This window comes from Mustela erminea, chromosome 13, assembly GCF_009829155.1.
Source record: "Mustela erminea isolate mMusErm1 chromosome 13, mMusErm1.Pri, whole genome shotgun sequence".
NCBI classification, from domain to species: Eukaryota; Metazoa; Chordata; class Mammalia; order Carnivora; family Mustelidae; genus Mustela; species Mustela erminea.
This window is the reverse complement of record NC_045626.1, coordinates 74,909,247-74,924,596: the sequence shown is the minus strand read 5'-3', so window position 1 is coordinate 74,924,596 and position 15,350 is coordinate 74,909,247. Positions and strand designations below refer to the sequence as shown.

The window sequence follows — 15,350 nt, the reverse complement described above, 5'->3', positions numbered from 1 at the left end:
ATGACCCAGAAGTTCATCAGTTGGCCATGAACTCATTTAGAAGAAAAATCCAGCTTGAATAGGTGTGTAGTTCTTTGGATTCTTTGTTTATCCTGTTTTGTGTGAATTTTCATGCCTTCTGCTGCAGAAATAGTGACATGAAAATGTAAAACATAAAGCTTTACCATCCCCCCCGCAAAAGTTCTCAAACTCCAAAGCATTCTGGTCCTGAGAGTTTTGCATTTCAGATAAGGGATTGTGGGTAATATAATGTGCTTACAATGTTCCTGTCAATTAGTAGGCACAGAAAATGCTTGTGCTTAATAAATGGGTTTGTGTATGTGTTGCTGGAAAGTCTATAAGGAATGTGTCAAAATAATTAGCAATCATTGTCTTTATATGGTGCTGTTATAAGTCATTCAAAGTTTCTTCTGCATTTTCTAACTTCCTGCTGTAAATACTTGTTATAACAAGTATTAATAATGTTTACTAATAAAACATTATAAAAAATTTTGGAGGGTGTAAGCCAGTCATCTCACTTCCTAGATAAGAAGCTGACACCCAGAGCGGTTCAGGGGTCTATCAGGGGTCTATCAGGGATCATTCCAGCAGGACGATCATAGCTCCTGAGGGCCATTGGAACCCAGACCCTCAGCAGGTACAGATCAGAAACTGGTCTGCAAACTCCCACTGTTAACTCCTAGCCTGGGCTCCAGGAAAGGTGTCTCCATCCTCGTCCTAACCTGTTCTTAGCATTAGTGAGAAGAGTCAGGAGACAGGGTAGTCATTAAGCTGTGTGACCTTGGCGATGTCACCTATCCTGGCAGGGGGCTGGACTGGGATGCTCTGAAGCCCTCAGTGGCTCTAGCAGACTTTGCTTTCGTTTCTTCATGTGTGGAAGGGTGCTTGAGGGGCTGAGATCAAGTTTGTTCATTTAGAACCATTTTCTCCTTGGCTGGTGTGGGTACCAGGTAAGCCTAAGGACAAGGTCAAAGATGAAACAGTCAAGCGGAGAAGCTAATGTTGCTCCCATCCCTTCATTGGCTTGGAAGCATTTACTGTAGCCCTGCTGGGTGCCAGGCTCTGTGATAGCACTGTGGATGCACAGACTGTGGGACTGGCCTCCTGCCCCAGGGAAGGCCCTCGGAGGAGCCTCAGAGGCCACAAGCCCAGAGCACTTCCCATTGTAGGTGGAGAGAGTGGCCAGCTGTGGGCTGGCATGCGGACTCCTCCAGTCGGCTGTCAGGTGGCCTGGGCTGAGCTTTTCCCTTTCTGGGCCTCACCATCCTCCAGAACGAGGTCACAGTGAGGTCCCTACCTCACAGGGCTGCTGTCAGGCTTACTTGAGTGGCTGGGAGCCCCGCACTTCAAGCCGTGCCTCAGCGTCATCTCCATCATTCAATGCAAAGCACAGGTGTCCTACCCGGGACCCACGGTCCCATCACAGACCAGCCCCACAACCTCTCTCAGCTGCAGTTTCCTTCTCTGTCGAGACGGGATAATGCTGGGGTCCACCTCACAAGTGTGCTGAGATCACAGGAGAGGAAGTGGCAGGGGCGGTCAGCCCAGGGGCAGCCTCGGGTACTGTCACTGGAATGGGCATCTTCCAGAGCTCTCCCCTGTGGCCATGGAGCTTCCCAAGCCCCGCCCAGCATATGGCTTTAAGGTATAGCAACCTGTGTCCACAGAGGAGGAAAGTGGAAGGAGGCAGGTGAAGTGTCCCTGACAAACGGATGAAATACATGGGACCTTCCCTGGCCCCCTCTTTCCCTCCCTGCAACTGCTCGCTTCCATGCCTTGAGTGTTGAGTTTAAGAGACCTTTTGCCAGGCAGAACTCAGATTCCGAGGAGGCATAGTGAAGAAACAGCAGGTGAGCACGCTTACCCCTAGGACCTTGCTTCACCCTTCTGTCCCAAGTTGCATCCTGGGGCAGCTTGCAGTGGGCACCTGCAGGTGCTTCCTGCTTGTCATCACCCTCTGCACCTCTCCCCTGCTCCAAGTAGCAAGCAGGTCAGAAAATTTTTAATGGCCTATAAATATTTTTATCTGTCCCTTGATGAAATCCTATGAATCTTTTGATCGTGTTTTAATTTATTCTTTTCTTTATTGAAGTAAGGAAGGGCTGGCAGAAGCCCCATTTCCAAAACTCTTTAGCTCCTAAGGTGTTTTCTGGGAGTTTAAGGGAAAGGGGGAGGATCCCCTGTTTTTGCATTGTTTCATTTGTGGACTAGATGTTGAGTTTCTAAAGAGGCTGCCATTCATGCAGGGAGCAGAGCGCCCGAACATCCCTTTCTGTCTCAAGTATCTGTATCCTGCTTTAGAAAAATCTGTCACTTCTGCTCTATGCTTCATGTAACACTTCCCCCATCACATATCAAGAGGGATTGCTTTATTTTTCTTTGAACGAATGCACTCTATAGGTGGATCGTGTCACAGAGAAGTGGAGAGAAGGGGTTTGCTCAAGGTCACACAGAGTGTAGGGATGGGCTTGAGGCCACTCACAGCTCAGGCCTTTATACTGTGTGGCTAGCCACTAGCAAGTGCACTCTTTTGGCGTGTGTGTTTTGCCGCTGACCTGGGTTTTCCCTCTGCAATACCAGCTAGTTAAATTTAGCCTCTGAGGAGTCTGATCAGAAGGCCTTATAGCACGAGACTGCCTCTCCAGCCAAGTTGGAGTGTGTCATTGAAATCACAGTGACGGATGTTTAAAGGGGATGTTTATGTAAAGGCGATGTTGTGTGTAGGTGTGCACATTACTCTTTCCTTCCCATCTTCTATATCTTATAATGAAAGCAGAGAAAAATCCAAGTCATGACCGCCCTGATGACATGCAAAGCGCAGGTATGGAAGTGAAATGCCTTTTTTGAGAAGTGAGGCGTGGCGGGATGTCTCCAAGGCTGTATTAGTGGAGAATTAGCATAACCGTAGTGTTCAACAGGCATTGGGGTTTTGTCCATAGAGAATAAAAATCCAGAGCAATGCGAGTACGCCAGTGAGAGTTCTCTCCCATTTGATCCTTGGGATGGGATAGAGGTGTTTTGAAATATTTTCATTTTCTGGTTTTAACTGTTTTCCCTATTTTGAGGTGATTATATTTAAATTTGGGTCATTTAGAAGATGAAATTGGGGGAGGTTTGGAACTTTAAAAAGTAAATCAGCCTATGGGGTTGGTTTTTTTGGGGAGGGAGTGAAGACAAGGCCATGAAGAACCTGCGAGAAACTCTGAAGAACTGAGAATTGTTTTCACCTGTTTAATTTATTTTTTTAATCCTTCTGTTGAAAAAGTTACTATATGGTTAGAACACAGCTAACTGGTGCCCTCAAGCTGGGCCGCTTTTCCAATTCCTAAGGGTAATTCACATTGTGGCCACACAGAGTGGGACTCCTGGAGGTGTGGCCCCAGCTGTGCCTCTCCATGGGGATTCATTTGCAAACATTTCCATTATTTTTTGGTCTTTGTTGGCTATGAACATAGGCTGCATTTATTATTATGGAATATTTTCTAGGCAGTGTTTTCAATCCCTTTTATTTGTTATAACTCCTTACAGAAGCATTCATTCATTCGACCTAGAATGGTTTGCCTGGGTTCAAGGCTCAGCTCTGTCACCTTTGGTGAAGCATACATCCCTGGGTCACATTTCCTTATCTGCTTTAGGGAAATAAAAACAAAAGGACCTCTCTGAAAGAAGACAAAGGCACAAAAAGAGCCCTCAGCGTGTGTGAGTCTTAACCAGAAAGATGCTTATTCTTTAAGGATGTTCTTATTTTGAGTGTGGTTGACACACAATGTTAAATTCGTTTCGGGTGTATGACATATTTGGGCATATCTGTACCTTATGGGGCACTCGCTGCGAGTGTAGCTACCAGCTGTCACCATACATCACCACCATGGCAGCGGTGACTGGATTCCCTGTGCTGTGCCTTTTTATTCCCGTGACTTACTCATTCGGTAACTGGAAGTCAGAAAGAAACCTATTTAGGGTCAGTCACAGGGCAGCTGGCGTCTTTCCTGTCTGCAAAGAGCTGCCTTTACCAGGTGACCCAGGTGGTCCAAAGTGCATGTTAGGAGCTCGCTCTGGGGCCAGGAGGGCCTGGAGCAAACATGTCCCCGGGAGTAGTGGTGAAAGAATAAGCAAAAACAGGAACTTGGAAGCCAGAAGTTAACATACCGTGGGGGGACTTTTACCAGGCACTCTGCTGACATCTGGCTCATATTTTAAATAAACCTCATTTTCTACCACTTCTCTATTTGGGCGTATTCAAGCACATTAAAGGCCTGCTAGTTTTTCCCCAGTTGCCAGTATGTAGGGGGACTACCATCCTGGAACCCTTCTTCCAGCTCAGGAAGGTAGCCAAGAGGGCTTTTCTAAGTCTCTGGCCACCTGTGCCTGGTGCCCAAGGTCAACGGCCGCTTCGTAATTGGCCGGTCCAGGGAGCGGGGCCTGGTTCGACAGGGTCAGGAGGCGGGGCCAGGTGAGGGGGCGGGGACCCTTCTGGGAGGACGTGTCCATTTGGGGAGCGGGGCGTGGATGGGCGCGGCTGTCCCGGACACTTGGGCGCAGGACTGTTTTCTGGATGGAGGAAGCGCTGCGCTTAGTTGGACACCTACGGGCTGCAGCACCACCTGGCGCCAACGGCTCTCGGACCACACCTCTGCCTCCCTGTTTCGACCTGGCTGACCTGCTGGGCCCCGGGACAAGGGTCCACTCAGGAGGTTAAGGAGGGAAGTTCTGCATCCCGGCAGGAGCCAGGTGGGATTGGCCGACGGGCATGTCAATATGAGCCCTGCCAAGTGCAAGGTTTGTTTCCCTGATCGCAAAGTAAAGTAAGTAAATCTGCAATTTTAATGACCATTATCTTTTGCCAACTTATGCAGCGTGTTCCCCTGCCCCCAGTAAAGACAAGTTCTGCGTCCCTTAGTACCACCTCCTCTTCTCCGCCCCCATCAAAGAAAAGCAGGCTTCAGTTCTGCCGCTGGGTAGATGGAGCTCGCCTTGCAAGCGCGAGCTGACCTTGGTGGTTGGAGGGGAGGCAGGATTGGCCGGATTTGTCCGTGATGTTGATTGGAGGGGCCCTCAGGAACACGCAGGTGGATAGGCTGGCAGGGGCCATGCTTACCTCCACCTCCTCCTCCTCCCCTTAGCCTTGATAAAGCCTTGACAGTTGCGGAAGGCAAGCCTTTTTTGAAGTGATTATGAACCCCAGGGCATGTCAAGAGCCACCTGAGCAGGCATTGCATTTAAGGTTATTTAATGACCAATGTGTAGACATTTCTGTGCCCTAGCGCTTCCTGGCCCCACCTGCTTGATTTCTTGTCTTCATTTTATGGCATTAAAAAAAATTATCAAAATAATGTTATGTTTGTTGTTGAGAAGTCAGAAAATTCTAGATAAGCCGAAAAGAGGAACAAAACTCACCCCTAACCACCTCCCCCAACTCACCACGGCCGATCCCATGATTTTTATTAACAGTTGCTGGATACTTCCTGAGCTCATAAGCGTGTCAGGGAATTGAGGTCGCTTGGAGCCAGAAATAGGGTTATTTAGATCCAAAGATGGGAGGTCCAGAGAGGGCAAGAGATATGCCTCAGATATTTAGCCAGCCCTCCAGGAGGGAGACTGACCTAGTTTCCTGGTCCTTCTGCAAAGGAGAATAATGGAGCCTTCAGGGGGACCCTTCTTGGATTGCTCAGGGTGTGTCTGAGCAAAGGACCTGCAGAGGGGCAGGGATCGGGTATGGATCATGGTCTTTCTTGTGCACTAAGTTTTTGGTGGAGCATGGTAGTCCTGTTTCTTGTACTTTCCAAGCCCTGACCTAACTTCTCTGGCAAAACCCTTCAAACCCTATTGTTACCCACAGCAGGCCATGTGGTCCACAAAGGACACATTCCTCACCCCCACCCTCAATCTGTAAGGCTATTTACACAAAAGTTTAACATATAAATCTTGAATCGCATTTTATTGTACACTTTAGTCCCAAAGATGACTACACAAACCACTTTAATCTGAAAGCATAAACCTTCAGTAATTGAAATTGTCTCATTATAAGTGGTTTCACCGCCCTGGAAATTCTGCTCAGAACCAAGGCCAGCTGCCATGTTGAAATGTTGGTTGGTGAGCTATGGGTGGTTCTCACCCCCACCTGCACATTTGAATTCCCGGGGAGGGGGGCGGGCATTTGAAGAAGTAGATACCTGGGTGTGCTCCCTCCACTTCCAACAATCCTTCCATCCTAGGCATGCTGATGAATTAGTCCAGGTGGGGCCTGGCCACCAGCATTTTTAAAATTTTTCATGCTGGAGGGTAGAGTCAAGGCTGAAAATCACTGCTTAACTCAGAGTTGGCAAACTATCTTTGTCCAGGGCCAAATGGTAAATATTTCTGGCTTTGAGACCATGTGGTCTCTGTCACATCTACTCAGCTCTGCCATTTACCACCCCAGCAGCCACAGAGAATACATCATTGAATGGGTGCAATGGGATTCCAATCACACTTAATTTATAGAAGTTCGAAATTCACGTAATTTTCACATGTCACGCAGTAAGATTCTTTCAACCATTTAAAAATGTAAAAGCTATGATCAGCCTGTGGGAGGTCCAAAGCAGGTGGCAGCCTGAATTTGGGCTTTGGACCTGAGCTTAACGACTCCTGGTCTAGCCAAGATGGCCGTCTTGGGAAGCGCTGAGGGGGCAGGTAGCCTAAGAAATCTCCCATTGGTTCCATTGGTTCCACTTGTCTAGGAGCCCAAAAATGAGTTCAAAGTCAGCAGCCTTGACTAAGCTCTACAGTGTCCTTTCTTCCTTACTTGCTTAGTGATTATAGTGAGGACTTTACGTCCATCAGGCCTCAGCAGCTGCCATCCCTGTTTTATAAATGAGAAGGGAGGGCCAGGGTAGGGATGGAAGGGCTAGTTAATGTCAAGGCCTCAGCCTGATGGCTCCATACTGGGGCTCTTAATCATGGCTCCCCTGCAGAGAGGCACCTCAGCTAAAGCTCTTTACTGCACAGAATGCCCCGTGCTGAACGCTGGACACACGCTTTCTGAGGCAGACGCTATTAATGTTGTCAATATTGCCATTCTGTGAGGGAACTGAGGCAGCTTCCTCAAGATTGTGTAGGTCTTCAGAAGTCGAGTCTGTGTTCAAAGCCTGGGGGGACGGCTCTAACCTATCAGGGTTTCTGTTGACATTTGGGGCCCTGTGCTGCTTTGTGGTGGGGGCTGTCCGGAGCATTCTAGAATATTGAACAGCATTCCTGGCCTCTTCCTTCTAGATGCCAGTAGCATCCCCCTCAACCTCCCACCCCCTGCTTAGTTGGGAACCCAAAAAATGTCTGCAGACATGGGCCATATGTCTCTTGGGGAACAAAACTGGCCTCAGCCGAGAGCCCTGCAGCCCCACAGATTGCTTCCCCGATGTAGGTGCTTGTTTTTTGATGTCTAGACTGTAAAGTCACTCCCATTTATCTCAATGATCTTTGTGCCTCAACCTTAGACTTGGGGTAGGGTGGGGTGGGGGATGAGGGGGTGGGCGGTGGGAGTCAGATTGGAAGCCCAGCATTGCCATCTGCCAGCTGTGTGACTTAAGGTCATTGAGCCTCTCTGACCCTCAGTTTCTTCCTCGTGAGCAGGGAATGGCGGCCCTCCATGCACAGGGATGTGGGGATTCAGCATGAAGCCCCCTGTACCTGATGCACAGTGACACTCAAGAATGTTTATTCCTTCCCTCCTGGTGTTTCTGCCTGGGCTTGTGCCTGAGCAGCTGACTGTGCTCAGCGCTGGGCTGACAGCTCTGCTGTGTAGTGGATTGCACATGAAGCCATTTCCAAAGTCATCCTGGAATAGTTTGTCCTCTGCCCACCTTGGAACAAATGCCGGCCAAAGGTCAGCCCTCCAGAGCCAATGCTGATTGGCTTCTAGCTTTGTCAAAAACAAATAAAAATAGCCAGTAGCCTGGAGACTGGGTCTGAAACAGGGCACACACTGTGTGTTCACCCACCTAGTTAGTTATGATGGGCTTGTGACCCACCTGGAGAAGGGGTTCTCTCATCAGTTTTGTAATCAAAATGGCGTCTGAGAATGGTTTTTCCAGGCTACGAAATAGTGGTTTTCTCCTGGTTAACTTTTCTTTGCTGTGCTTTAGGCCAGGTTACTAGAGTTTTAAAGATTTTATTTATTTATTTGAGAGAGAGGCAGTGAGAGAGAGCATGAGCGAGGAGAAGGTCAGAGGGAGAAGCAGACTCCCTGTGAGCTGGGAGCCCGATTCGGGACTCGATTCCGGGACTCCGGGGTCATGACCTGAGCCGAAAGCAGTCGTCCAACCAACTGAGCCACCCAGGTGTCCCAAGGTTGCTAGAGTTTTAATGTTTGTGTTGGAAGTGGGATGTCTGAGACCATCTGAAGCCAAAAGATCAAGCCAGCCAGTTGGGGAAGGCTGTAAACAGAGTGGATAGTTGGTGAGCAGACCCTGGCCAGAGGAGAGGCTGATGCATTTCCTGGTGAACTTGGGAGATCAGCAGCCCCTGATGCTTTCAGTTTCACTGTACTGAAATGATAATAGAGTTCACTGGTGCCAAAAGCCATCTTTTACTTTCTATGTGTTATTTAACCTATACAACATAGTGAGGTATGTGTTACTATCCTCATCGTACAGCTAGAAATGCTGAGCGCCTTGCCCAACAGATGCCAAAATGGCCAGAGCTTTGGCCTCCCTATTAAAAAATTCATAGCTTTCTTCTTATTGAAAATAATATATCATTAGGACACCTCAGTGGCTCAGATGGTTAAGCGTCTGCCTTCAGCTCAGGTCATGATCTCAGGGTCCTGGGGTCCAGCCCCCATGGGGCTCCCTGCTCAGAAGGGAGTCTGCTTCTCCCTCTCCCTCTGCCCCCACAACACCCACTTGTGTTCTCTTTCTCTCTCTCAAATAAATATAATCTTTAAAAGAATAACATATCGTTGCAAGAAACTTAAAAAATAAAGATGGAGAAGAGAACGGAAACCACCAATAACTCCACCACCTGAGATGGTTGCCATTAACATTTTGGCGTCTGTTTTCTGAGATCAGGAGCCTGCAGGTTAGGGCCTTCTGGGCACATCTGCCTGTTTCTGTAAAGAAATAAAGTCACTAAGAATAAACTGAGCTACTTGCTGGTTGATGGGATGTAATTATGATAAAAGCACTGTTCTCATTTGCAAGATGATACTGACTTTCCAAAGTACTTTTCTAAGATCTTGTTTCAGCAGTTCCGTCCTAGGAAGTCTTAGGAGAAAATGTGCTCGCCGTTTGTGGTAGGTAGTGAGTTTATCTCAGGCTGGAGATCGTTTGATCATCTGTCTGTTCATTCATTCAGGCCCTGTGGCTAAACCCAGTTGAGTGGAGAAAGTCTTCATTGAAAACATACCCTCTTGTGTCCTGGAAACACATTGTTCATTTCTCTTTTTGTTCCCCTGGTCCAGAGCTCTGTGTTTTCCTTTGTGATGGGCAGATCCTTTGGCAGCTCACCCTGGGGAGTGGGGCAGATGGCAGGTTTGTCGGAGGCTTTCCCATACGGAACTTGTACTAGACACGAACACTTGGCATAGCAGGAAATGCCCACACCTGGCATTTCCTGGTGTGGTAGAAACAGCCCCAGGCCTGCTGATGTACTCTGTGACCCCTTTGCCTGTCTGGGCCTCCATTTGCCCATCTATAAAATGGAATTTTTTTTTTTTAAAGATTTTATTTATTTACTTGACAGAGAGATCACAAGTAGGCAGAGAGGCAGGCAGAGAGAGAGGAGGAAGCAGGCTCCCGGCGGAGCAGAGAGCACGATGCGGGACTCGATCCCAGGACTCTGAGATCATGACCTGAGCCGAAGGCAGCGGCTCAACCCACTGAGCCACCCAGGCGCCCTAAAATGGAATTTTTATTTCCTGACTCTGTATTTGCTTCCAATTTTCCTGGGTTTTGCTCAGATGATAGATGGAGGCATATCCATCCTTGCCCCCTCAATAGCCACTGGACACATGTGGGTGGTTAACTGCTAGCTTAATTCTTGATAGATACTTCTCAGCTTAGTGCCTTATCGCTACCTTAAGAAAGTGGACTGAGGGGCACCTGCCAGGGTGGCATAGTCGGTTGGGTTTCCAACTCTTGGTTTTGGCTGGGTTTATGATCTCAGGGTCATGGGATCAAGCGTGCATTGGGCTCTATGCTCGGCACGGAGTCTGCTTAAGACTCTCTCTCCTGCTGCCCCACTCCGTGCTTTCTCTCTCTCAAATAAATAAATCTTGAAAGGAAAAGAAAAAAGAGAAAGTGGACTGAATGTGCATGCCTGATCCTCTTCCTGTCAATGTCCCGCCAAACGACAGCAAAGAGATGGTTTTTTTTTTTTTTTTAAAGTTAGATGAAACCCATCAAGCCTGGCAGAACAGTGGGGAAGATTAGCAACAGCATTTTAGAGGCCAGAAGCAAATGGACAAGCAGTAACTGGCTTAGTAGAACCAAGAGGGCTGAGTCCTAAAGCAGCAGTGGGGACAGCTGAGAACATGGATCTGTACTCTGAAAGGCGTGGGGGCTGGCAAGAGTCAGGTGCCTCTGCACCTGGGGGGAAGGGGGGGTACCAAAGTGAGAAGAACTGGGTAAAAGATGCCCAGATCTTCTTGCCTGCCCACTTGTACCCCAACAGAAAATGGGTGATTCATTCCCTGGAGAGGGAAAAACAGAGGGTCTTGGGACTGGGCATTGATGGGCATAGCGGAGGCATATGAGGTCTGTATCCCAAACATGAGGATCAGGGTCTGTGTAGGGGCTGAATTCTGAAATCTTCCCTGTCCTCCACCCTCATACCTGTCCCACCACTTCTCCCACCACCCCTTCCCCTACCACCCCTTCCCCAGCTCCTGGCCATTTGAGAATTGGACCACTGAAGGAAGAAAACTCTAGTGTACTTGGGGTTCCCCGATATAAAGCAGCCCACCTTCCCCGATCTTGAGCATTGAGCTCAGCATCCACTGGCCCCATCTCAGTACCTTCTATCAGCCCTTTAGTTTTTGCTCTTGGTCACGAGGAAGTGACTGAGGTCTGAGTACTGTTTCTAGTATGGAGAGGAGATCCCAAAAAAACAGAGGAACACAGGAGACTTGGAAGAAACAGAAACCATGCCAGGAGAAGAGAACTTGAAAAACCAGCCATTAATACCCCTTTTCAAGCCAAGGAGGGGGTTGTACAGTTAGGAACAGGTTTCACAACAAGGAAACTTTGCAACCCAGTAACAAGCTCTTGGGTATTAAAAAATGCAGCACCAGGTTAGGAGAGAAGGCTGAAGGAATTAGCCCAGAAAGCAAAAGACAAAGGATAGGAAATAGGAGAGGGGGGAAAAAGACAGAAACTTGGTGGCCAGTTTAAGAATTTCAACACCCAGGGGTGCCTGGGTGGCTCAGTTATGCCTCTGCCTGGTTATGCCTCTGCCTTCGGCTAAGCTCATGGTCTCAGGGTCCTGAGATTGAGCCCCACATCGGGCTCTCTGCTCAGCAGAGAGCCTGCTTCCCCCCCACCCCTGTCTTCTGCTCTGCCTACTTGTGATCTCTCTCTCACTCTGTCAAATAAATAAATAAAATCTTAAAAGAAAGAATTTCAACATCCAAATAATAAGGCTTCTGGAAAGAATAGAGGAAAATTAGGCAGGGAAATCATTTGAAATACTTGAAGACAAATTCCAGGATATGAGTTTCCACATTGAAGGAGTCTGGAGATTCACAGCCCTGCTAGATGGAAGGAGGCACATACCTGAGTGCATCCCTGGGAAACTGTAGACTATGGAAGACAGAGACAAGATCCTATAAGCTTCTGGATACAGAAAAACAGGTCACCTGTGAAGAATCAAGATATCAGAACAGCTGTGATTCTAGCCAGACACATTGGAAGCCATGACATAATGGCACAAGGTTTCCAAAACTCTGAAGGAAAAGGTTTTCCATTATAGAATTCCATACATAGCCAAATGATAGGGTGAAACATGAGATCAGAAGAAAGACAGTTTGAGAACTTGCAAGACTATGAATCATGTACTACCCCTATCCCTCACTCCCAAACATCTTTTCTTAGAAAGCCACTGAAGGATGCCTTCCACTGAAACAAGATAAGAAACCAAAGAAGAGCAATACATGGAAGACGGGAAACAGATCCAACGTAGAATCAAAGGGAATCTCCAAGATAATAGTGATGAGGTAGCCCAGGGCAGCCAAAAGCAGGGTATGCATGTTGAGGGTACCATCATCAGGGGCTGTCCCATTGTACCATCTTTTCAACCAAATACAACTACTGGAGAATATGTCCCTCCAAATCAAGGGAGTTCACCAAGAAAGAGGGAGCCATTTGATCCCCCAAATTAGGGATCAAACCCTGAGGAAAGACAAAAAGAATCCTAAGGATATCAGCAAAAGGAAGTCTCAGAATGACAGTTGTGTAGGGGTCTGGAGAAGAACCACTCTGGATGACTGTAGAGAGTAGAGGCCTCCAGGAGGGATGTTACCAATGAAGAATGATGTCATATCCATGACATAATGGAGGATATGAGAAGGAATGGATGGCATTAGCAACAGGTACAAGGAGAGCTACGCAAAAAAAAAAAAAAACCTCCCAAAAAACAAAAAACAAAAAAACCCACTGTCTCCAGGAAAAAAGAAGAAAGGAAGATCTGGTCTACCCCAGCCCTCATCCATGAATAATCCCAGACTCATGAAATCCCACTTATGAAATCTGCCAGACTGCAGTATGCCTGCACTGAGAGATTGGGTGATGGGAAGAAGATGGGATAGCCGAGTAAGAGAACTCCTTCCTTGACTCTCCAGATCAAAGAGCTGTATTTTGTGTTTTAAATGATTTGTTTTAAATTATGTACACACAATGGTGACATTGCTCAAAACTATGGAGAGGTATCAATGCCAAGAAAGTAAGTGATTTCCTCTGGTATTTGGTTCTGGAGGGAATGGGGCAAGGAGCCACCATTTGGTTGTCATACAGTTTTTAAAAAAGAATTTTCTTTTTCTCTTTTTTTCTCTCTTTGAGTGTGTGAGCACGGGGGCAGGCAGTGGGGGAGGGAGAAAATCTCAAGCAGACTCTCCACTGAGCATGGACCACAACTCCCCTGACCTAGGGCTCAATCTCATGACCCTGAGATCCTGACCTGAGCTGAAATCAAGAGTCAGGCATTTAACCAACTGAGCCACCCAGGTACCCTGGTTGTCACACATTATTTGTTTTTCAGTTACAAAAATTTTGAGATGCACGTACAGAAAAATGCATGAAGGCAATCAGTACTGTTTAATAAGTCTTAAGTATTGGACTGTGTAGACTTTCTCCCTGATCATAAACCTCCCCTCCCTATAAGGTTGTTTTTTTTTTTTTTTTGTATTATTTGAGCTCCCGAATTGGGAACAAAGAAAGTAAAAATTATTTTAGGATTAAAGAGCTCAATGTACAGCTTGGGGGGGCAGGTCAGGGGATCACTCCTGCTTCATTCCTGCACTGGCCTCTTGAGTCTCCTTGTGAAATGCTTCAAGGTCCCCGGTGAGAATTATAAAGCAGTGGGGGCATCTGATGGGCTCCCACTTCTCTGTTGATGTTGTTTGTAGGTACTAGGCCTCTGACTCTCTCCCCGAGTGGCCCAGGCTTCCTGGCTCATCAGGTCTGTCCTCTTTCCTCTGCAGACCTAGCATGTCTGGACTCCACCTGGTGAAGAGGGGCCGAGAACTGAAGAAGCTGGACCTGCACAGAGACTTTACTGTGGCCTCCCCGGCTGAGTTTGTCACACGCTTTGGGGGGAACCGGGTCATTGAGAAGGTAGAGATGGGGTCCTGGCAGCCGGGGTGGGGTGGGGCCCCTCATCCCAGCTGGAAGGGAGAGCACCTGCTTCAGGCTCATGGTCACGCTGCAGAGAAAGGGCCAGGCCGCCCCTCTGTGAGGACTTGCCAAGTGCTATGTGCTGGAATTCATCACCTTTCACCCTCCTGACAGCCAGAAGCAACAGGTGCATGACCCCCCCTCACAGGAGAGGAGACTGAGGTCTGCAGAGACCGCGAGGTGCCTTCGTGCAAGGGACTGCTTTCTAGGTTATCAGGAGCAGCCATAAAACCCAGCTCTGCCCTTCTGAGGTGTGGAACTCCTTCCAGGAGAGAAAGCCCATATGTTAAAATAATAGTGCTGAAGGGAATCAGCCAATATTTGCCGTAGTTTATAAAGGGTTTTCACTTTGTTTCCTGTTCCGTGGGGTTAAGACTCTGGGCCACAGACTGATTATTCCCAGGGTATTCGTACAGGAGCCAAGATGAGAGATTTGACATTGGTTGTCCAAAATCAGGTAACTAGTTAGTCCTGGAGTCGGGATTTGAACCCAGGTCTGTTTGACGAGACCTTGTTCTTTTCCACTTTACTTGAACATGTGGTGGTAGTGATTATAATAACAGCAACAGCTACAACTCTTTAAAAAATATTTTTATTTATTTATTTGACAGATCACAAGTAGGTAGAGAGGCAGGCAGAGCAAGAGGAGAAAGCAGGCTCCCCACTGAGCAGAGAGCCCAATGCGGGGCTCAATCCCAGGACCCTGGGATCATGACCTGAGCCAAAGGCAGAGGCTTTAACCCACTGAGCCACCCAGGTGCCCCAGCAGCTATGATTTTTTGAGGGCCTACTTGGCCTGGCATCCTGTGAAATGCTTTACATATCATATCTCATTCACCATGCCCCCCGCCCTGCTAGTCGATATGATTTTACAGAAGAGGAAACTGAGGCTCAGGGAAGGGAGCTGGCTTGCCCGGTCTTACAGCTGGTCAATGGCAGAGCTGGCATTTGAACCCCCCCGAGGGCTTCCAGAATGTGCTAGAAAAAATGGGGCCCAGGGAAACTGACTGTCCTGGGGTCACCCAGAGCCCTTCCTTCTTGACCAAAATTTGCTTTGGTAATAAGGTTAAGAAAACCAAAGTCCTGCCGTTCCATCATTGCTCTCCAGGAGGTATTTCTGGAAGGAGAGAACACTGAATCTGAGCCCAGAGCTCTGGGCTGCATCTGCTATGGTCACTCACAGGATAGGACACATGGGCTCAGTTTCCCCTTCTGCAATCACATTCCGACTCTCTAATGAGAATTGTCCTTCAGGGCTGTTATGAAAATCAGTCAGTAATAGGAGGAGCCTTAAAATTACGTTCTTGCAGTGGAAGTCAAAGCTTTGAAGCCATATGCCTATTTTTTTTTAAAAACAGGAACACTAGAGCTTGGTTTTATTTCTTATAGACCGAGCCAGGAAGTTGACCAATCTGAGCTCCTTACATGGAGATGAAGCTCAGAGAGGGAAGGGGTCTGCCTAATGCCACACAGGAAGGTCATGGCTCA

The 15,350-nt window shown here is 47.8% G+C and overlaps 1 protein-coding gene across 5 annotated transcripts in view; it reads left to right on the top strand.

The window, feature by feature from the left end:
• Window positions 1-15,350, top strand: part of ACACB (acetyl-CoA carboxylase beta) — a 121,077-nt gene that overhangs the window by 26,906 nt on the left and 78,821 nt on the right. For 2 of the 5 annotated variants that reach the window (XM_032310119.1, XM_032310123.1), the window contains exon 4: window positions 13,670-13,802. In XM_032310119.1, the coding sequence (XP_032166010.1) occupies window positions 13,670-13,802 (133 nt within the window). Of the gene's footprint in view, window positions 1-1,299; window positions 1,646-4,492; window positions 4,806-13,669; window positions 13,803-15,350 lie in introns of those variants that run through there. The other 3 variants (XM_032310120.1, XM_032310121.1, XM_032310122.1) reach the window with 3 other exon arrangements.